The sequence below is a fragment of the Zosterops lateralis genome (genome assembly GCF_965231275.1).
Source record: "Zosterops lateralis genome assembly, chromosome: 2".
NCBI lineage: Eukaryota > Metazoa > Chordata > Aves > Passeriformes > Zosteropidae > Zosterops > Zosterops lateralis.
In genome coordinates, this window is record NC_139763.1 from 26,884,689 (window position 1) to 26,903,453 (window position 18,765).

The 18,765-nt window shown below is 38.5% G+C and overlaps 1 protein-coding gene across 2 annotated transcripts in view; it reads right to left on the minus strand.

The window, feature by feature from the left end:
• Window positions 1-532: 532 nt before the first annotated feature.
• GRTP1 (growth hormone regulated TBC protein 1) overlaps window positions 533-18,765 on the minus strand; it is a 36,402-nt gene continuing 18,169 nt past the window's right edge. For both annotated transcript variants that reach the window (XM_083884902.1, XM_083884903.1), the window contains exons 5-8: window positions 17,396-17,492; window positions 3,426-3,598; window positions 3,125-3,310; window positions 533-1,019 (exon numbers count right to left, since the gene is read on the minus strand). In XM_083884902.1, coding sequence (XP_083741028.1) covers window positions 930-1,019; window positions 3,125-3,310; window positions 3,426-3,598; window positions 17,396-17,492 — 546 coding nt within the window. In that variant the 3' untranslated portion in view covers window positions 533-929. The remainder of the gene's footprint in view (window positions 1,020-3,124; window positions 3,311-3,425; window positions 3,599-17,395; window positions 17,493-18,765) is intronic.

Sequence of the window (18,765 nt, forward strand, 5' to 3'; positions counted from 1 at the left end):
TCACAAGGAATGAAGAGAGCTTGGAGTAAAGGCTGAAAAGGACTGTGCTGTTCAGATGTGAGGCCTTCCACAACAGTTGTTGAACAGGGACCGTAGAACTGCACAAAGTGCTCCAGTTGTCTTTTTCCCCAGCTGGAAGAGAGGTTTGGCCACGAGAGGGCTCTGTATGGACAAGAAAGCAATTCCCAGACTCCTGGCCCCAGCAGGGCTGCAAGAGGCCTGGTGCCCATACAGACTTTGGAACTACCCAGTATCTTCCCCTGTCAAGGGAGTCTGTTGGTGGATGTCTTTACAAGTGTTTCTCCTCAAAGTTTTAGGGAAACAGGTATGGGAGAATTGCACTACAGCTGCTCTCTCTGACTCCATAGATCAACTACTAGTGAAGATCACTGACTGCTTTCTTGCCCTGTACTTTGCTGTATTTGTGTTCCTTAAGTGAGAGCAGGGAGGAAAAAGATGCTTGTATTCCAGCCAACAACTGGCAGTCAGGACTCAGATCACATATTTTATACTCTCCACACCAAGAAACAGGTTCTGACAAATTAAATTAATTTATTTTGTACAAATGGTAATGGTGTCACAGTTAACACAGTAATACATAATTTTATACATCTGTTTGCTTTTAATATTACAAAATTCCCTGGGACTACTTTTTTAAAAGGAGGGTCCTGACATTGATCACATTCTAGTCTGAAGATAGCTTAATCCTTAAAAAATAAAAACAACACCAACAAACACTAACAGAACCACCAGTTCCAGTTATCAAATCTGACGTACAGTATGAAGTGTTAACACACTTACTTGAAAGGCAGGAAAAATTGGTCAAGTGTCAATTAATTCATGGAAAGCTTAAAGTGTGCTTTAATCAGTGCAAATAGAGGAATGTGTCAATTGCTGTAGGATCTGACCACCTGGTTGCATCTGGCATGTTATCCCTGAGAAAGCAACTTTTCCCTGCAGGTCTCTCGGAGTTTGTTGATTGTTGCCATGGATAAGCTTCCAGGATCCGTGAATATTTTCTGAAGGCAAAAGAAGAAAATTTTTAGTTAAAATGCTGGCTTTGGACAGCATGCTAAAATTCTCACATAATTCTCTGAGGTGTGAAATCCCTGCTTCAGTGTCCTTACTGTGAAATTGCTCACTGCTCTTTGGCCTTCTTGTAATGGGTAACATCTTTATCTACTGAGCTGTAAATACACAGTAAACCTGCAGCTCATACAACAAGTGCAGTAAATTACACAAAAGCAGCAATAGGAAATCTGGTTTGAATGTGTGTCCAGTTGAGATTATTTTATATGTGTGGCACATTTAGAACAGATTAAACTGTCCTGGGTAATGTGACAAAGCACCAGTGCACTTCTTGTGTGGTGCTAGCAGAGGTGGTTCAGGCTCCGGAACACAAAGAAACCAGTGTATTCCTACTGCAAAAAATCAGTTTTAATCCCTCACAACACTACCTTTGCTCCTCTTCTCTACCAGGCTTTCCAGGGGAGTAAGGGTTATAAGAACTTGATGTGTGCTGAATGCCCATCACACATCTTCAATTACTTTTTTTCTTTTGTTTTCACTTGTTGTTCAAGAACAATACATTTGTTTCCACTACTTCACCTAGAACTTCTGAGTGAACAAAACTGTGGAGCAAAGCTACAGATTTATGCACTTTAAGCTACAGTTAAGGTGTGTGGGCACCTCAGTTCTCTGGAGCTGTTAAATGACAGCTCTAGAGATGAGACTGTAATTGAACCAGTTCAGAACAGCTTTCTGGTGAAGAAGCCTTCAAACTAAAAAAACCCCCAAGGTTCTCTTCTGGGGGAGGTGGCATAAAGATACCTGTCATCACCTCTACTGGTGAAAAAAAAACCCAACCCAACAAACATCCAAGCACAAAAGTACGTGTTTCAAAGTTACAGAAGAACCTAATCTAAACTGGTTATCTTAACTGCCTTCAAAGTCCCATTACTATAGTAAAAAACAGTTAAAATTCTTTTACTCAGGGTAACTGCAAGAAAAAGGTGGTTGATTTTCTAAAAATAGCTGGTGTAAAATGAAACACAATTATAACGGGGGGAGGGAAGTCCTTCAAGGACAAGTGTTAGCATCAGCCTCTGAGCAAGTGTTCTTAAGGCATTTAACGCTTAATAAAATTGTTATTCTAAACTGTTTATGGCATGGAAAAACCCCTTGAACATCTCCCTTCTAAATTAAACCTGTACCTGTGATTTTTCTCTTGCTCCTTCAATTAAAAGACTTTAAAGTGTCAGTAAGTTCAGCTAATTTTTCTTCTATATGAACAATAATGAAAGTTAGTATAAATGAAATCATGCTGTGACTGACCTATGCACAGAGATGTGCCATGAACATGAAACACTTTGGGCAGTAAATGTCACCCTCCAGGACATGGTTTTTTGCACATTGAGCAAACAGTGATAGTGGAGTTGACCAAGTGATTTATGACGGATGTGCTCTTGTTTTGCAGCTACTACCTTTTACGTTTCCATCTTTCAAAATAAGCCCTGAATCTAATGTTTTATACTATTGTGGCACCTATTGTATTAATAATTTAAAAGAATAATTCTTAGATTGCAGACTGTCATAGCACTTGGACATTCAGCTTCATGGGTTTTTGTCTGGAAATGAGAACTTGCTGCTACCATCTTGTTCTAAACAGAATGCTGTGTGTTCAGGCACTACAGCCATTTATCAGTGCAAGCTTAAAATTCACTTAAATGCTTGTTCAACCATAATGTATTTACAATTCATCTGAAAAAAAAGCACAGGATCAATATCCATAGCTCACTGGAAAAATGCATTTAAATTATTTTCTCATCAGACTTCCTGCCTTAAATGGTAAAAAGGGCAAAAAATTTTCTTCCCTGTATGACAGATAATGTGGATGGATTTCTACATATGGAATTAGACAATAACTATTAAACATAATTTATAATAATTGTTAAATATTAATTATTTAATATACTTTTATATTTATTAGAAGGGTTTGAATTTCTTGAAAAACAATCCTAACAGCTATGTTTCTCTTAACTGTGTCCATTTTTGCTCAGTGAACAACATTTCTAAGTCTGTGTTGGTTTTAATTTGGAATGACCAAAAGATGCCAAGAATTTACCTGCATGAAGGTGTGACACTCTGTTACAAATGTTCCTTTGGTGATCTGCTTAAATTTTTCGCAAATGTCAGGGAAATTCGTGGCTTCCAAAATAAAAGCTTGGTTCTGCTTTATCAGTGTTAAGGCCACACGGAAGATGATCTTTGACCCTTCATAGAATAAACAATCCCATATTCGGAGCACGGTCTGCAAGAAAGGAGAGAATTGAGATTAACCTTGATTCCCAGTAAGCAATTATTACTAAAGCAGTACAAATTAAATAATTAGGGGTGTAGCAAGAGAACTTCATATTACCAATTACCTCCACTGGAAGAATGTCAATGAACAGGCATATAAACCAGCGTGACACCACTAGGGTCCACATGACTCCATGTCTTTCCATCAGCTCTGCCACAGCTGGAATTTTCATTTTCACAAGTTCTCCAAGAACTTCCTGATCCGTTTTCAGGCCCAACATTGCAGGACTGTAATAATCTTGGAGAGAAGAAATTAAAACTCAGGAATCTGTGCACATGCTCTTTTCATGAAATTGAAGAGAATGTCCTCTGCAGCTGGATGTATAAAGGCACGCTGAGCCTAAGAATCCCAAGGTGAAGTAAATTAACCCACAGCACGAAGATCTCTGCACTGTGGTCACAGAGTGCTGCTCTTTCAGCTGAGGCTGATCCCTCTGCACAAAGATTTCATTCATGCCTACTCTGAAGTATCTTCTTTCTCTCTGATGTTTTTTGGCAATTCATTCTTCCTTCTCAACGAAGGATTGTCTAAGTGGTTTTTAACTGCTAGCCTAAACTACAAAGCGTTACTAATATTTAAACAGTTCCATATAACCACCATCTCCTTCCTGTGTGTGGGGGCTGCAAAACTCCGAGTCCACGCAACACCCAGACAGGTAACAAAAACCCCAAACCACTACAATAATAACCTGTAGCTTTTAGACTAGGTCCAGTCAAACTGGAAATGCAAATTCCCCAGAGCATCAGCTGTGCAGGGGTACTGGAGGCCAGATACTCCCCATCTTCTAAGGTGTAACCTAGCAATTAAGGTAAGTTTTTCTCTCCTCTCTGAGCCAAGAAAATCCCATTTTCCATAGAATAATTCTGAAAGGAAGTGAGTGACAGATCCCTCAGGCAACATCTCTTCCTACTTAATCTCCCTGCAAGATGGGGATTGAAACAAGACCTACATTTCTGCACTTCTGGTCACTGCAGTAACTGGTAAATTCACAATTAAAAACAACAGAGCACACTCTGGCTGTCAGTTCACAGCCTGTTTGTCAGGGTAAAATAATTCTAATAAAACCTCCAAGCGCCACAGGTAAGTTTAAAAATATGTCTGAACTACGCAGTACATGTATAACCACTTAAACTCCTGTAATTTCACAAGAGCAGTTTAATATTCCACTCTTTCCTGTGCCAGTCATTTTCCTGAACTGACTTGACTTCCCACCCCATGAGCTATTTGCTCTACATTTGTTCTGTCCAAACTCTAGAACATCTACAGGAGTTTTTAATGGTACTACAGAGCATCACACCCAGTCTTCAGGAACCTAGCTTTCTGTCTGGGATCCTCTGCTCCCCTGAAGAGTGAGATGTAAAACTCCTCTAGAGACCTAAGAGTCACTGCCATTCCTATATATTCTTTAACCATCTGCCTTTTTAATTTCTTGTAGGGAAAGCTCCAACATCTAGAACACAAGTAATCCCATGGAAAAGTGTATTAAAACCACACCATGACCTCAGAGCCAGCACAAAACCCTCTCTACATATATTGTATTAGTGCTGTGCTCATTTTTGAACTGGGATGCAGTGACAGTAACATTAATTAGCTGAGTGAATCTTTAAAATGCTGCTTTAATGCAAGTGAAATCTAATCACATGTCAAATAACAAGTTACGGAACAAGGCTTTTCCCTTTCCTATCCTTCCTCCTCCTCTCCTACATCCACAAACCATTTTTTTCCTCTTTACTTGTGCTCCTGAAACATGTGAGTACTGAAAACTTCTCCAAGTTACCACTGGCAAATGTCCTCAGGAGTAAGGACAGCAGCCCACTTGCTCTGCTCCAATCATCTGATATGCTGAAACCAGCAGCAGCTGCTATTTTTAATCTGTACAGCAAAGTAAATGTCAGGATCTCAGAAACACAACTGGATACCTACCCAGTCTTGGAGAGCTGGGAAGCAAAAAGTTAACAGACAGGCAACGTGGATACGTCACTCCAGAAATTACTGAAGCAGCCAGAAGCTTTGGTGTAAATTAAAATTTCATTCAAGTCTGTTAGAATGTACTGCTGGACAGAAAGGAAAAAGGAACTATTCATCTATCTGGGGCAGCCCCCTGCTGTTTCTCGTGGAGCAGGAGCAGCTCCCATGTGCCCTGGTACACAGCACTGCAATGTTCAGCCCAGCGCTGCTGCAGAACCAGTGGGAGGGGTGATTAAGGATTCATGCAAATGCCAGCAACTGAGTAGCAGGGCTTTTCAGGATATTAGCTGCCAGATTCACAACTGAAGTTAGGTTAAAAGAATCTGCACATGTTAATAATGTTAACTATCTTTCAATTATTATATGTTAATTATAGTTCATGTGGGTATTAATTATAATTATTACACATAATTAATATGTAATTATAATTTTCTATTTATTTTTCCTGTATATATATGTTTATACATAAATGTATGTATGTAAAATTAGCTCCTCAAATTAGGAAAGCCACATTTCCAAATCCTTCAGAAACATTTCTGGAGGAGCTCATATTTGTGCAAAACTTACCCACAGATCCCTTACAAGGAACACCTTTCACAGTCCACATCTGGTTTCAGTAGGGAGAATGATTTTGTAACTTGGTTCAGTGCCTAAGTGCTTGGTAACATTTAACCTACATTGCTTATATATTCCCTTCTTATTTACTAGGGGTTCCCAGCCATTAAGCCTTATGGAAATGTCCCCTCAGCAAAAATCCTGCAGCTCTCCCTTGCCACAAATGCTTCACTGTGTGCCCTACTTTCCTAATACTTTATAACTGACTGCTCTGCCCAGAAGTCAAAATATCCTTGTTTAAAACCAAGTCTACACAAGCCTACTTCTCCCCCACATCACCAAACTTTTTTTCACAAAATACAGAGCAGACAATTATTTTTACTCGTTTACCATTGAAACACATTAGCTTTATATTCCTTACGTATCTTACAAATTATTTAAATTTCTAGGTTTGCATGATCCACATTTAATTAGCATCTTAATTATTTTTCCTTCTCAATAATCTGGCAAAATACTGAGCAGTTGATGACCCAGAACAAACCTGAGTCAGTAACTGCTCCCAATCTGCCACTTGCTAATTAAAAAAATAGGCCAATTATATTGTCTATCTGTTGATCTAGGTGGTTTATAGGAATGTCCTCTGACAAAATATCATTCCCTTGAAAAAAAACACAAAGCCAGGTTGTTTCCTTTTTTCTTCAAATGCTCAAATGGAGGTGATAATTTTTAGGTGATCACACACTACATTGTTTTTCATCACATTTTCTGGAAGGCAACAAATAAAATATTGTATTATAAATTATTACTGTATTATTAATTTATTACTAAGTTCCAGAAAAAATCTAGATGAAAATCAAGTTTCTCAATATGCAACTTGGCATTTTCAAGTGCTTTTGTAAACTCATCCAAGGCTTTCTGTACTTTCCTCTCAGCTTTCCCTTTGTTGCTTACCTGTGTGCTTTACCCAGTCTGTTAATACAAGTATATGCCTATGGATTTTGGAGGCCTTGCTAAGTTTAGGAATGCCTGAGAGTGTAACAGAGGGCAATGTGGGCAGCATGCCACATGAAGTTCATTCTGCCATGTGCTCCTTCCTCATCAGTGCCCTGACCCTGAACAGCAGTGCAGCCCTGTGGCTCTGTTGGGATCATCATCTTCCTCTTGGAATCTAGCAGCAAACAGGAAAAGCCAGCTTCACCAGCTGCCAGCTACTTATTGCTACTGTACAACACAGGTGACCACATAAAAGGACCTTTTCCCTTGTTCAAAAGGCTTTTTTTTTTTTAGTTACTAACAAAAGTATGCCTGTGGCATGCAGTCACTGAGCTGGAAACCTGTCCTGGCAGAGACATTCCTAACACTACATTTCATTGTCTCCCTGTCACAATAGTTAGCATCTCTCTGGATCTTACCAGAATGTCCAGGACTAAGACATAACTGGCTGCTTGTGCTCCAGAACAGTAATAAGATTTGTAGGAAATAAGGATAAAGCTTGTAGGGACTCTATGACCTTGTTCTCTGTTACAAATAGATTAAGAGGTTCCAAAAATAAAAGTTTAAGAAGCAATACTCTTACAGTCTTAAATTATCTCTAGGAGTCAAGAGCTACAGAAGTTAAAATAAATCCTTCCAGTCCGTTGTGCATATGACAGGTTAAATATACATATTCCAAGTGAAACTAAATTCATAAGTGTTACAAAAATAACCAAAACAAGACCTCAGCTCTGCTGCTTATCTTCCAGTATTTCGATTACTTCAAGAGCCTACACAGCCAACCTGATGATTTGTTTTGGAGATCCAAACCAACTGGAAAATTAAAAATTGACTGGTTTAACTTTTCTCACAGTCTACACAATGCAAAGTATTTTATTCACAAGAACATGTTTATAATGTCCGTGAGAACTGGGGTGTGTGTGTGTGTGGGGGTGTGTGTGTGTGTGTGTGTGTGTGTGTAAGAGAGATGATAATAATGTTCTCTCTCCTCCCATAGTAGCAGAAGTAGTTCATTTTTATACCACCAAGCAACATTCAAGAATGCCTCCTTGCTGGAGATACCATTTGCTACCAGACCTCACTGGAATCCAGGAGGGAAACAGAGCAGGCCTAAGGGCTGGCAAGAAAATTCAGAGGTTTCCATGAATGCAATTTCATGAAAAGCACTCAGTTCTACATTTCTTACATTCCAAGTAAAACCCAAACAGATTTCATCATGTGCATTTGTAGAGGGAAATAATAAACATTTAAAATATACCAGCTTTTGTGTCTTCTAAATCTACATCATGAGCCTTACATTAAAAGCTGAACACCCTATATTTGGGAAGAAATCAGCCACAACAGGAAAAGGAGGAAACCCAGGAGTACTGCCAATTATTTTTTGCACTATCTGGCCAGAGTGACCCCTGCAGGTGTCCTGGCCAGAGTGATATCCTGCAGATATGAGGTTAAATGGCAAGCTAAAACCTCTTAACTACATTATTTTTAAAACAAGTTCCTAATTTTCCAGGGAACAGAAAAAAAAACGTAACAAACCAAGTAACCCAAAACAGGCTCAAGCTATATTTTCTCTTCCTTCAGACTAAACTGGCTGAGAATTTCTGTCCTGGGGTACTGAACTCACACCAGAACCAGCATTAGCTGTATAATTCACAAATTAACATTAGCTTTAGGAAAACATAAAGAAACCAAATTTATTTTGGATGGCAAAACTATCTTTAAAAAATAGGAACGAAAGCATTTTATAGATCCTTATGGATTGATATTGAGATTATACAAAATTTAGAGTAATATATCTTGAGAAATTACTTACTATTAACACCTTTCCAGCAAGCACAAAAAGGCAGTGTTTGTTTCTACATAATGCCACCTGCCTGTATTCATCTTTTGCTTCTGGCCCCAAACTTGGAAAATAGATCCCAGGGAGCTGAAAGAGCCTTTGTTTCCCATTTGCATTTCGCAGACTACAGTGGGATTCTGAGCAGAGGTAGTAGATACCTGCCATTTGGAAACTGAAGAAGGATGCTTGTTAATTAGAAAGACAGTGGAAAGGCAGGCAAAGGTGTCATCCTTCCAGACATTACAGAAAAGGCAGAGTCGAAATACAAAGAAACAAAGACTTCACGTGTAACCCCTCAGAGAAACAAATTGAAGTTAGCAGCATGTTGGAAAACACAAATGCAACTTTCAGACAGTCTAGTTACAGAGAACGAAACTGGCTATGTTAATTATTTATTTACGTACCAGCTCTGTTATGTGCTGCTCAGTAGAGACATTTGCATTTCATTTAAAACTAGTCCAGCTTAAAGTTATAGATACCAAACCAATCTCATATAGCTTAGATACAACTGAGCAGAATAGTGTCGGCCAGTTATTCTCTCTTCCCTCTTTCCCCTCTTCCTATCAGCTACCTCTGGAACGGCCACATTTGTTTGTCCATAGCGGTTTTTTCACAGTATCACTGAGCTGACAGACACCAACAGACACTGTACACACACAGGATTCCCCACTCGGCTGTTTCCAAATAGCCTGGCCTGACTCGTCATCCCACCCCATGAGTTGTGCTGTCTGAAGAGTCGCATGCTTTGGAGAAGTCTGCAGTTTATGGGGCTGATGATGGTCCCAGTAGCCAAGGCTTTTAACTCACAAAACCCTTTGACAGACCTTTATCACCATTTTCTTTAAACTGAGAGGAAATTCAAGAACAAACATTGAAAACTACAACTGCTTATCATGCCTGTTGAGGAAACAAACTTAAAAAAAAAAAATAGCTTACAACTGTATAATGAGTCTTAATGACTGATGATTTCAGCTGAATAAGGATTCCTAGATCTGTGTTTTTAACTCCTCCACAGGATTAGGAAGAATAGGTATTTTATCAGTTGACCGCGCTGACAAGATTATTTCTAACACCTCAGCACAAAACACAGCAGAGATGTCCTCTCATGCTTAAGAGCCCCACTGTTAAATTTTCATCAGCTCTTCCCAAGAATGCCACAGTCACAACATGGGGCCACTGAGCACATTACTTGAGACTGGGACAGAAGCACCATAAAACAGAGCTGGACCAACACATATTGTTCTAGTCTGGCACTGGAAGAGGGAAACCGATCTAACACTTCGGTCTGAATAGAAGGGGAATGAAAGCCACGGTCCTCTTACTTCAAGCTTGAAGAAGCTAACAAAAGAATTAATTTTATTCTTGAAGCAACAGGTTTTAAAACTGTAAGAGGAACCAAAGTTCTCCACTAGCCATAAACTCACAGCTCAGTAAAGCACTTCAGTCTTCTGAACATGAATACATGAAATGCAACCAAGGTTGCATTTTCTAAGCATCTCTCTTAAACTAAACACTCACTTCTTGTACATTTAGGTAGACAAAAGTTACCACTGTACACGATTTTCTTCATTTAATTTCCTTTACTCCCAAAGCACATCTCCTTACATCAACACAATCTTTATGTTGCCACCTATGCTGCATATACATGATACTATGTTTTGAAGCAGTATCAAAGCCTGCCCTCAGTGCTTCTTTCTACTGTGACATATTAAAAAAAAAAAAAAAAAAAACCCCAACACTTAATATTGAGTTGAACTTTTGAAAAAAAACCCTTAATCTTGCAGTGTCTTAACTTGCAAATACAATAAATTCAGGGTAAACACATCTTAGCTCAGAAAATGCCAAAACATTCCTTGGATATAGTCACTACTGAAGAGAGTATATCATCTCTGATTATGACATTAGCAAAACTGAGGTTAGAAAACTTTGCCCAGCTCTGATATTTACAATTCAGGCAGAAAGTTGAAGAACTGGAAAGGACATGAAAGAAAAGGTCATAAACACCACTTAGAAAACCTGAGTTCTGTAAGGAACCTCTTTATTTGTAGCATTTATGCAAGAAAATTAAAAAGCAAAGTTAAGCACTTCATAGAGAAAACACACTAGACATTGTGATCTTTTCAATAGAATAAAAGAAAGTCTAAAAAAAAAAGCAATACCTGCAAATTAGGACAACTCAAATTCCAATTCAATAATATAGCAAGTGTTCTTAATAAGACTGATTTACACTTTGAATACACTACTAGCAGTGGTGGCAGGGTGACCCTTTCAAACCAAGTCTGGGACCTCTCAGATATCCTGACCTGGCCTTGAACACTTCCAGGGACAAGCCACACACAACTTCTCTGGGCAGCCCGTTCCACTGCCTCACTATCCTCTGAATAAAGAATTTCCTCCTGACATCTAATCTAAGTGTCCCCTATTTTAATTTAAAACAGTTCCCCCTTGTCCTATCATTATTTCCTCCTGTAAGAAGTTGCTCTCCACCTTTTTTTAAAGCTCTCTTTAAGTACTGAAAGACCACAATGGGAAGAGCTCCTATTTCCTCTCCTGGCTTTTTGTATGGAAAGTTAGATTTCCAGTTTTATGAGTCTTGGTATTTAATACACAGATAACTTCAAGCACATTAATACATTTTATGGGGATTTACAAGTTAAAATACAGAACTGTATACTGAGATCTGCTCTGAGCATATAAAACCCATCATACATTTGTCAGCTGATATGTTAATGCTTCTTACTGTCAAAGTGACATATTCAGGAAGGTTCATTTATTAAAAGTGTAACTGAACATACAGAGCCCTGGGTGACCATCAGAAAGTAAAAAAAAAAAAAAAACAACCAAAAAAGCTGCTGTGGGAAAATAGGACATCCCTCCAACATGGCTACTCTAATAAAATATAAAGCACAAGCTAAGTAAGCTTTGTGCTGCATACTAAGACTTGGCCACTAATTGGTTCTTCCACGTCAAAAAAAGCCTGTGATCTCTTCTCCCAAACCCACACTTCTGTGTTTATGCCACTACCTACCTTCCTCCTTTGCATGCAGCCAGGGAATTCTACCTTTGATCAGTATTAGCTGAATTAAGATTTCATTTGGCAAGTTATTTTGCTGATGGCTTTTAACAGGGATGAAACTTTGATTTACTGAGTAGATAAACAAGCAAGCAGCACTGTCTGCACAGGCAGCCAAAGGCTGCAGTCCCACACAGAGTAGTGCCATGGATGGCCTACTGAAGATACTTTAAGTTCAACATAATCAAACTGTATCAACAGAAGGCTTCCTTGTCGGAATGAAGGAGGCATTCTTGTATTCTTGGTGGAATAGGTCCTGCTTCCAGTGTAAATACAGTCATGTCAAGGAACACAATGTTGTTCAGCTTTTTTAAACACTATGGGTGCTTTTGCTGCATGTTTCCTTACAAAAGTAAGGCTGACAACATAGATATTCTTGTCACATACAGCAAACTTCTGTTTCACACAAAACTGTAAGAGTTCTACCCAGCCACCTAAAATACGCCTACACAATAATGAGATTGTTCTTTTATTGATGAGGTTTGAGACTGGGTGGGAGGGAAGTATGATACAGAAAGGAAATAAATTATTTCAAATTTATACCTGTGTATTTTTAAAGAAAAAACCTCTATCAGTTGCTTATTTCCTGCTTGCTGAAGTCTCACAAATCTCCTAGCAGTTCAGATTTCTAAGTAATGAGGATTTCAGGCTTAACATGGTTTCTAAATACAGGCACATGACTCCTTCACTCCACCTTCAGCTTAATAGGACACTGCATGCTTAACTCCTAGGTATATTCAACTGACTTCTAATGCTCAAACATGAATGCTTTCATCGTGGCTGGGGATTAACAGTAAAACATGATGGAGTCCCGTATTTCAAAACTCTTAATTGTTCAGCTGACCAGAAAAATGCTTCTGTCTCTGAGTACCAGATGTGATGTTGGAGGCCAGAGGGCCACACCACTATGGCCTCAAATGCAATCACAGAGTAACTCCATGGATGAGTGAGAATCCTGCCAACTCACAGACCTGTAGCTGAGTGCTGCCAGAGGAAGAAGATAAAGAAGCAGCCCAGAACTGATCAATCTGCTGAAATTTTCTGGGTTGATGGTGCTATAAAAAAAGCTTAGTTGTCAAAAACTACTTTGCAAACATGGTGTTATGCATATCACACACAGCCTTGAAAGGAGCTTTCCACACCAAAAGCACATGCTTGAGATGTTCAAGTCTTCTCTCTGAAAGGAAATGTTTTTTTATCACAACAGTCCCCATCTTAGGCTGCAAATTCAGCTCAATGTAGGTCTAGCAGTGTTTTTTACCTGCATAGCTAAATTAAAATGCTTCCTGTGAAGAGTTCTGCAGGAGTGAAAATATGCAGCTGACAAGCTACTTCTGCATTTAGAGGTTCCCTGGCAATACCCAATTAGAGTATTTAAATAAATTCAGCCACAAGAACAAAATAAATACAGGCTCAACTGCAATTAAAAACAGTCTAAAGAGAAATACTTTACAGCTTAGTACAGCTTGCTGCATTTCCCAAGCAGTCCTTCCCTTCAAACCTGGAAGTCTGTATGATGGGACTCAAAAGATTGTTACAACATGAATCACTCAAAAGAGAAGGATATTCAAGAGTTCGATATATAGCTATGCTGCCATTCAGTCCAAATATTCATGTGTTTTACCATGCCTAATCTCTTGTGCAACCTGTGAGTCTCGGGCTGATACAATTGCAAGCCAGAGAGCTGAACAAACGTGGGAGATATCTGTTATCTCAGCATGCAGGCACTTGCCTTAACCAGCAGTCACTACACTGCACACCAAAGTAGCACCTTGCTTTGCACCTTGTGTGCTTGCAGCTAATGCCAGTTACTTCAGTGCAGTCTGCTACTTTGGTGACTATTTCATCATTCAAAACTCTGCTCTTTTAATTTTTTTTATAAACAACCAGGTAAAACACATGGGTAAAAAAAATTTAGAAGCAGCTGCTAAAAAGTAACGAGACTAAAGGAAGATTGTTAGACTGATTCTTGAAGAACGCTACACCTCATTTAAATTTTTATTAAGAACACAGGAGAAAAAGAAAAAGTTGGTATTTGTTGACAAGTGTAAACTAAGAGAAAGAGATACTAACCCATGTCAATACACAAAGCACAAAAAATATCAGTGGAAAGACTGGAATAAGAGACATGGTGACATTTAAAATGGCAAGAACAAGAATGTGCAAAAAGGTGTTATGAATTCCTAAGTGCTTTGGAAAAAACATCTGTTGACCATGAGAGAGAAGGAAGAGCACATGCTTTATGATAAAGATCACAAATCAAAACCAGAGTGCCACCAGGGAAAAAAGGCAAGGGAAATCCTACAGCTTTTCTCTCTTAAGTAAAACACTTTCCACTCTGAAAAGAGCCACTGCACAAGGCACTAGCTGATTCTCCACTGGAAAATAAAAGTGTGCCATTGTGATCAGGTTTAAAAAAAATTTAAAAATCAATTCAAACTGGAACTAGCACACGGAATAATTATTAAGCTAAAATAGGAACAGAGAAGTTTCATGCAAGAGTTTGACTGAAAAAACAGCCGCACCAAAAAACCTCCAGAATTAATTGACTGCATCCTACAAATATGTGAAAAGTAAGCACAAGAGAGAGGGGGACTTTTCTCACCCACAAAAGTCTAGTTAGAGTATTGGTTGATATACACAATTTCTTCTAAACCAAGAACCACTGAAGGTAGGCAGGGGGATTATTCTTCTATATATAAGCATAACTGTCCTGCTAAAGTGAGATAAATTGTTGATTTTTTCTTCTCGTAAGCTCAGCATTTAATCATAAATATGTAAATTATGAGAAGTACACTCCTTTACATATATACTGAAGTACCACAGTTAAAAGGTCCTACCTACCCCAATGCTTTCTAAAGCAATCTCCCCACTCTTTCCTTAACAAAACTTCTCAACAAGAATCAGAGTGATGAACGGAACAGAAACATCAGAACTATGCTGAATACAAACTGAAGGCACACCCACGCTGACCCTGAATTGAATCTATACTGCTTCTTGTGGGCAATGCTGTCTGCTCCAGCCATCTGTCTGAATGAGCCTGGGAATAAAAAAAACTTGGTAACGCCCTAAACTTCAGTTAAACAAATAATTCTCTTTTCCCATGCTGTGTTTAAATGATAATCCCTCCAAATCCCTGGCTGAGCAGCTGACAGACAACAGGCAGAAATGCATGGGATTGCCCTCAGCAGAAGTAAGAACTTTCTGGCCTCACCCAGCCATACCCAGCAGTGCTATCTACGTTCAGCCAAATGAAAGGCATGCACACAACTCCTCTTACCAATCAACCAAAGCCTAATTTACTGGCTCTCTCTTCCAGATGCGTTACCTCCATTTGGATGTAACAGAAAAATTCAGCTAGAAATCCTTTACTGATGGAGTCCCATTTTCTGTCACTTTCCCAGAATGTTCCCATCTGTCACACTCTACATTTTTCAATCAATGACATTGATCTATGGCTGGCTTAGTTCATCTGCTGACCAAGAAAACCACTGTCAGCACCATGGTTCTGGAGCAGCTATTTAATGTAATTAAACAAGTGTGGGCAGGGGAGGAAGCACCCACAGAGACACTGCAGAGGGCAGAGAATGGATTTCTAAATTGTCCTAAAGCACCACTGATTTAACTGGCAGTGACAGGACACACTCCAAAATGAGGACATGACCTGAAGGCATATTGGGTGCAGCAATAGGGGGAAAACATGTATATTATAATGCAAACAGATCAAGAAAACCAAATCAGCCACCAAACTAATGGAAAAATTCTAGCTAATCAAACTGTTTGTATCCAACAAAATTGATTCCTCTGAAGACCTGGAAAACATTCAAGATCTACAAGATCTTGAGAGGTACAGTGCTTCTCTGCTTCCCTAACAAATAATTATAGGGCTTAAAACTGAAAGTGCAATACCTTGCACTGTTAACAGAAAAGCAGTAATTATTTACCTGAGTGAGTTATTTATGAATATAGTCAGTCTGTCTGATTCTTTCTCTCACATATGCACACACAGTATTTCACTGAAATTATGCCGATTATTTCATCTGTCATGCTTTGACTTTTATAAATATACAAATCAACCTATATAGGAGAGTGGTGGGAATAGAAAGGATAAAAATATTTTTAAAAATCTGCGGGGGAAAAGAGCATCAACAACAATTTCTATCAATGAAGGCTTGTATTATTCAATACAAATATTTATACTATATAGAAGATTCATATTGTCCAGTTGGACCCAGGCTGAAGTCAGTAACAATCTTGTTACAGGAAAGTAAAAATATACCTATAACTTGAATAAATACACACCTCCTTTATACACAGTAATTACATTTAATGTTATGAGTTTCTTCTCAGCACCAATGCTACCTGCCTAAGTCAACTGCTAAGAGGGAAAAATAAGAACAACTTTTGCCACAAGTATCAGTGGCAAACTGGTAGAAGGATATATAAAAATGAAGATTTTCTGATAAACTGAATTAGCTTCCCTACCAAGAACAACAAGCATACCTCCTTTGCCTCAAATTAAAGTGTGTAAGACTATTGAAAGGATTAACAGCAAGAGTTTCCACACATCACTTCACAATAAACCTGCCTTTTCCCGAGTGCCTTATCCCTGACACAGTGATGCCAAACAGGCATCCACCCAGGTCAGGCAGTGAGTGGCAGGACCCATGGCAGACAGCAGCCCTGTCTCCTACCTGTTTGCACAGCTTAGAGCTCTCAAGGCTGCACAAAAGCAACAGACAGTTGATTTCTTTAGAGTGTTTTTACAGCTGGAAAGTAAACTTCAAGGCTGCATAACGTTAAATATTTGCAGACTGATTCAACAACTCATGACATTCCCTGCCTGTCTCTACTCTTTCAGTCTGGAAACAAAGTCCAACCACTGTTTCCACATAAGGAAAATCCAAGTTCCTACATGGTGTATTCATTGTAAAATAATTTCTTACTGTCACTCAAAAGCATAAAAAGAATCCTTCAGTTATTCTTTATTTCTCAAAGTCTTTCCTTTCCACTCAATAGGGAACCAATTTTTTTTGTTTAATCTTAAACATGAACAGACAGAAGGAAAAGTGAAAGCTTCAATCAACCTTGATGTCCTTGACTAGTATCTAGTTGACAGTTTAATACTGAATTCCACCTCCAACCATTTGAGATAAAAATCTGTGCAAAAGCAAAACTAGGCCTATAAGGAATTAGTCCTCCATTTTCTACTGACCTTCCAATGAGACCTTCCACTTTCATTAAAGGTGTTTCTGTAGTCAGACCTGTGGAATGCTAATGGGAATTCATGATAAAACCATTCTACCCCTACAATTAAATCCCAAGAAAAAAAAAACATCCCCAAATGCATTTCACAGGAGTAGAAAATATAGCTGTGCCTGGTGTCTGCTTCTGGTTTTAAACCACCTCACATGTGCAGTGAGGTTCAGCTTATACATGGGACAAAACTGATTGTGTAAACACTTCCTGCAAACCCAGAGATTCAGGCAAGGGAACCCAGAGAGCTACTGAACAGACCAGATGCAGATATTGTCTACAGCTGGAGAAGAATGCAAAGATAAAAGCCAAGCTCCAATATGTGAATAAAACTATGTTTTTAACATACCAGGCAATATTCTTCCAATAAGAGCATCTAGCAACCAAAAGGACTCCTCTTCATTCTTTGTAATAAGAATCAGGTATCCAGCAATGAAGTTCATGCCCTGAAATAGAAAGAAGGGGTTTGATATGCATACACTTATCTTAGGAGTTTCTAGGTTATTTCTTTTGATTAAGGGCTAAATTACTACAGTTCTACAAGGTGTGCATCAATTCTAGTAATGAAGACCAGTGGCTGAGTAACCTGCTAAACCTGCAGGACAACAGCTAACAAGAATTATTAACAAAGATCAAGGAGAGGAAAATTAAAAGAAAAAGCTTAGCAGTCTATACTTTCAATTTTGCCTTTTTTTTTTAATTCCAAAGCCCAATCCAACTGAAAGCTTTGATCAGAACTCAAACACAGCTGTATTAGTTGAGCACTACAAACACAACAAACCTGCAGGTAGACCGTGAGGCTGCAGGAGGAGAATGTCTGACTCAAAGACACTAAGTAAAATGTTGCAGTTCCAGCAGCTTTTACAATCTGCTTAACTCATCCAAAGGCTGTGTACAAACCATTTTCTTCCATAATATTGCCAGTACTCCACATATGCATATAATAGCACTGATCCTGTGAGGAGACCAGACGTGCAAAGAATCCACACAAGGATTTTTTAAGTGTTCTTCTTTCATTAGCCCATTAAACAGTAAAGGTACCAAAGTATTTTATTAACAATTGGACATGTAGCAGTTACTATGCTTTAGAAGTGTGTTGTGTATAATCACCTCTATATAGAAACCTGACACGTGCAAAAGTGATTATTTGTAATTCTACCCCTTCTGTTATTATCAAAATATTAAAATTATATTTTAACAAATACGTATTCCTGAAAATAACAGAAATCACTCATCTTTTGAAGAATGGGAGTAAATAATTTCTGTACTATAACTAGTTGGGGCTCACAAGAGAAAATTTTTTTTAAATATTCTTTTAGAGACTTCGGTGTGGGTTTAAGTCCCTCTAAGTCTTCTCTCAAGATTTAAAAAAATACTGTTCATATTCTTTCAAGTATGGAGTAGTTGTATTTCCTACACTAACTTTCTCAACTAAAATGAGCTATATGTTAGTACACATTCTTGCTCAAGAAGTGGAGGAGACAGGAGAGGACTTAATAAGTGAACAAGGAAATACATTTTGCTCATGACAGTGCCTGCTTCTTTAATATTCTTAAAGACAAACACTTTTTTTCTTGACTGTCAGACTATCACAAATCAACTTACCTTCTTTGTGTCCCACAGGAAACTTTACAGTACCTGACAGTGACAAGAGAATTTTCTTGAGCTGCCATCAAAGCAGTATCAGGTTGAATTTCAAAGATTTTTTTTTTCCTACTT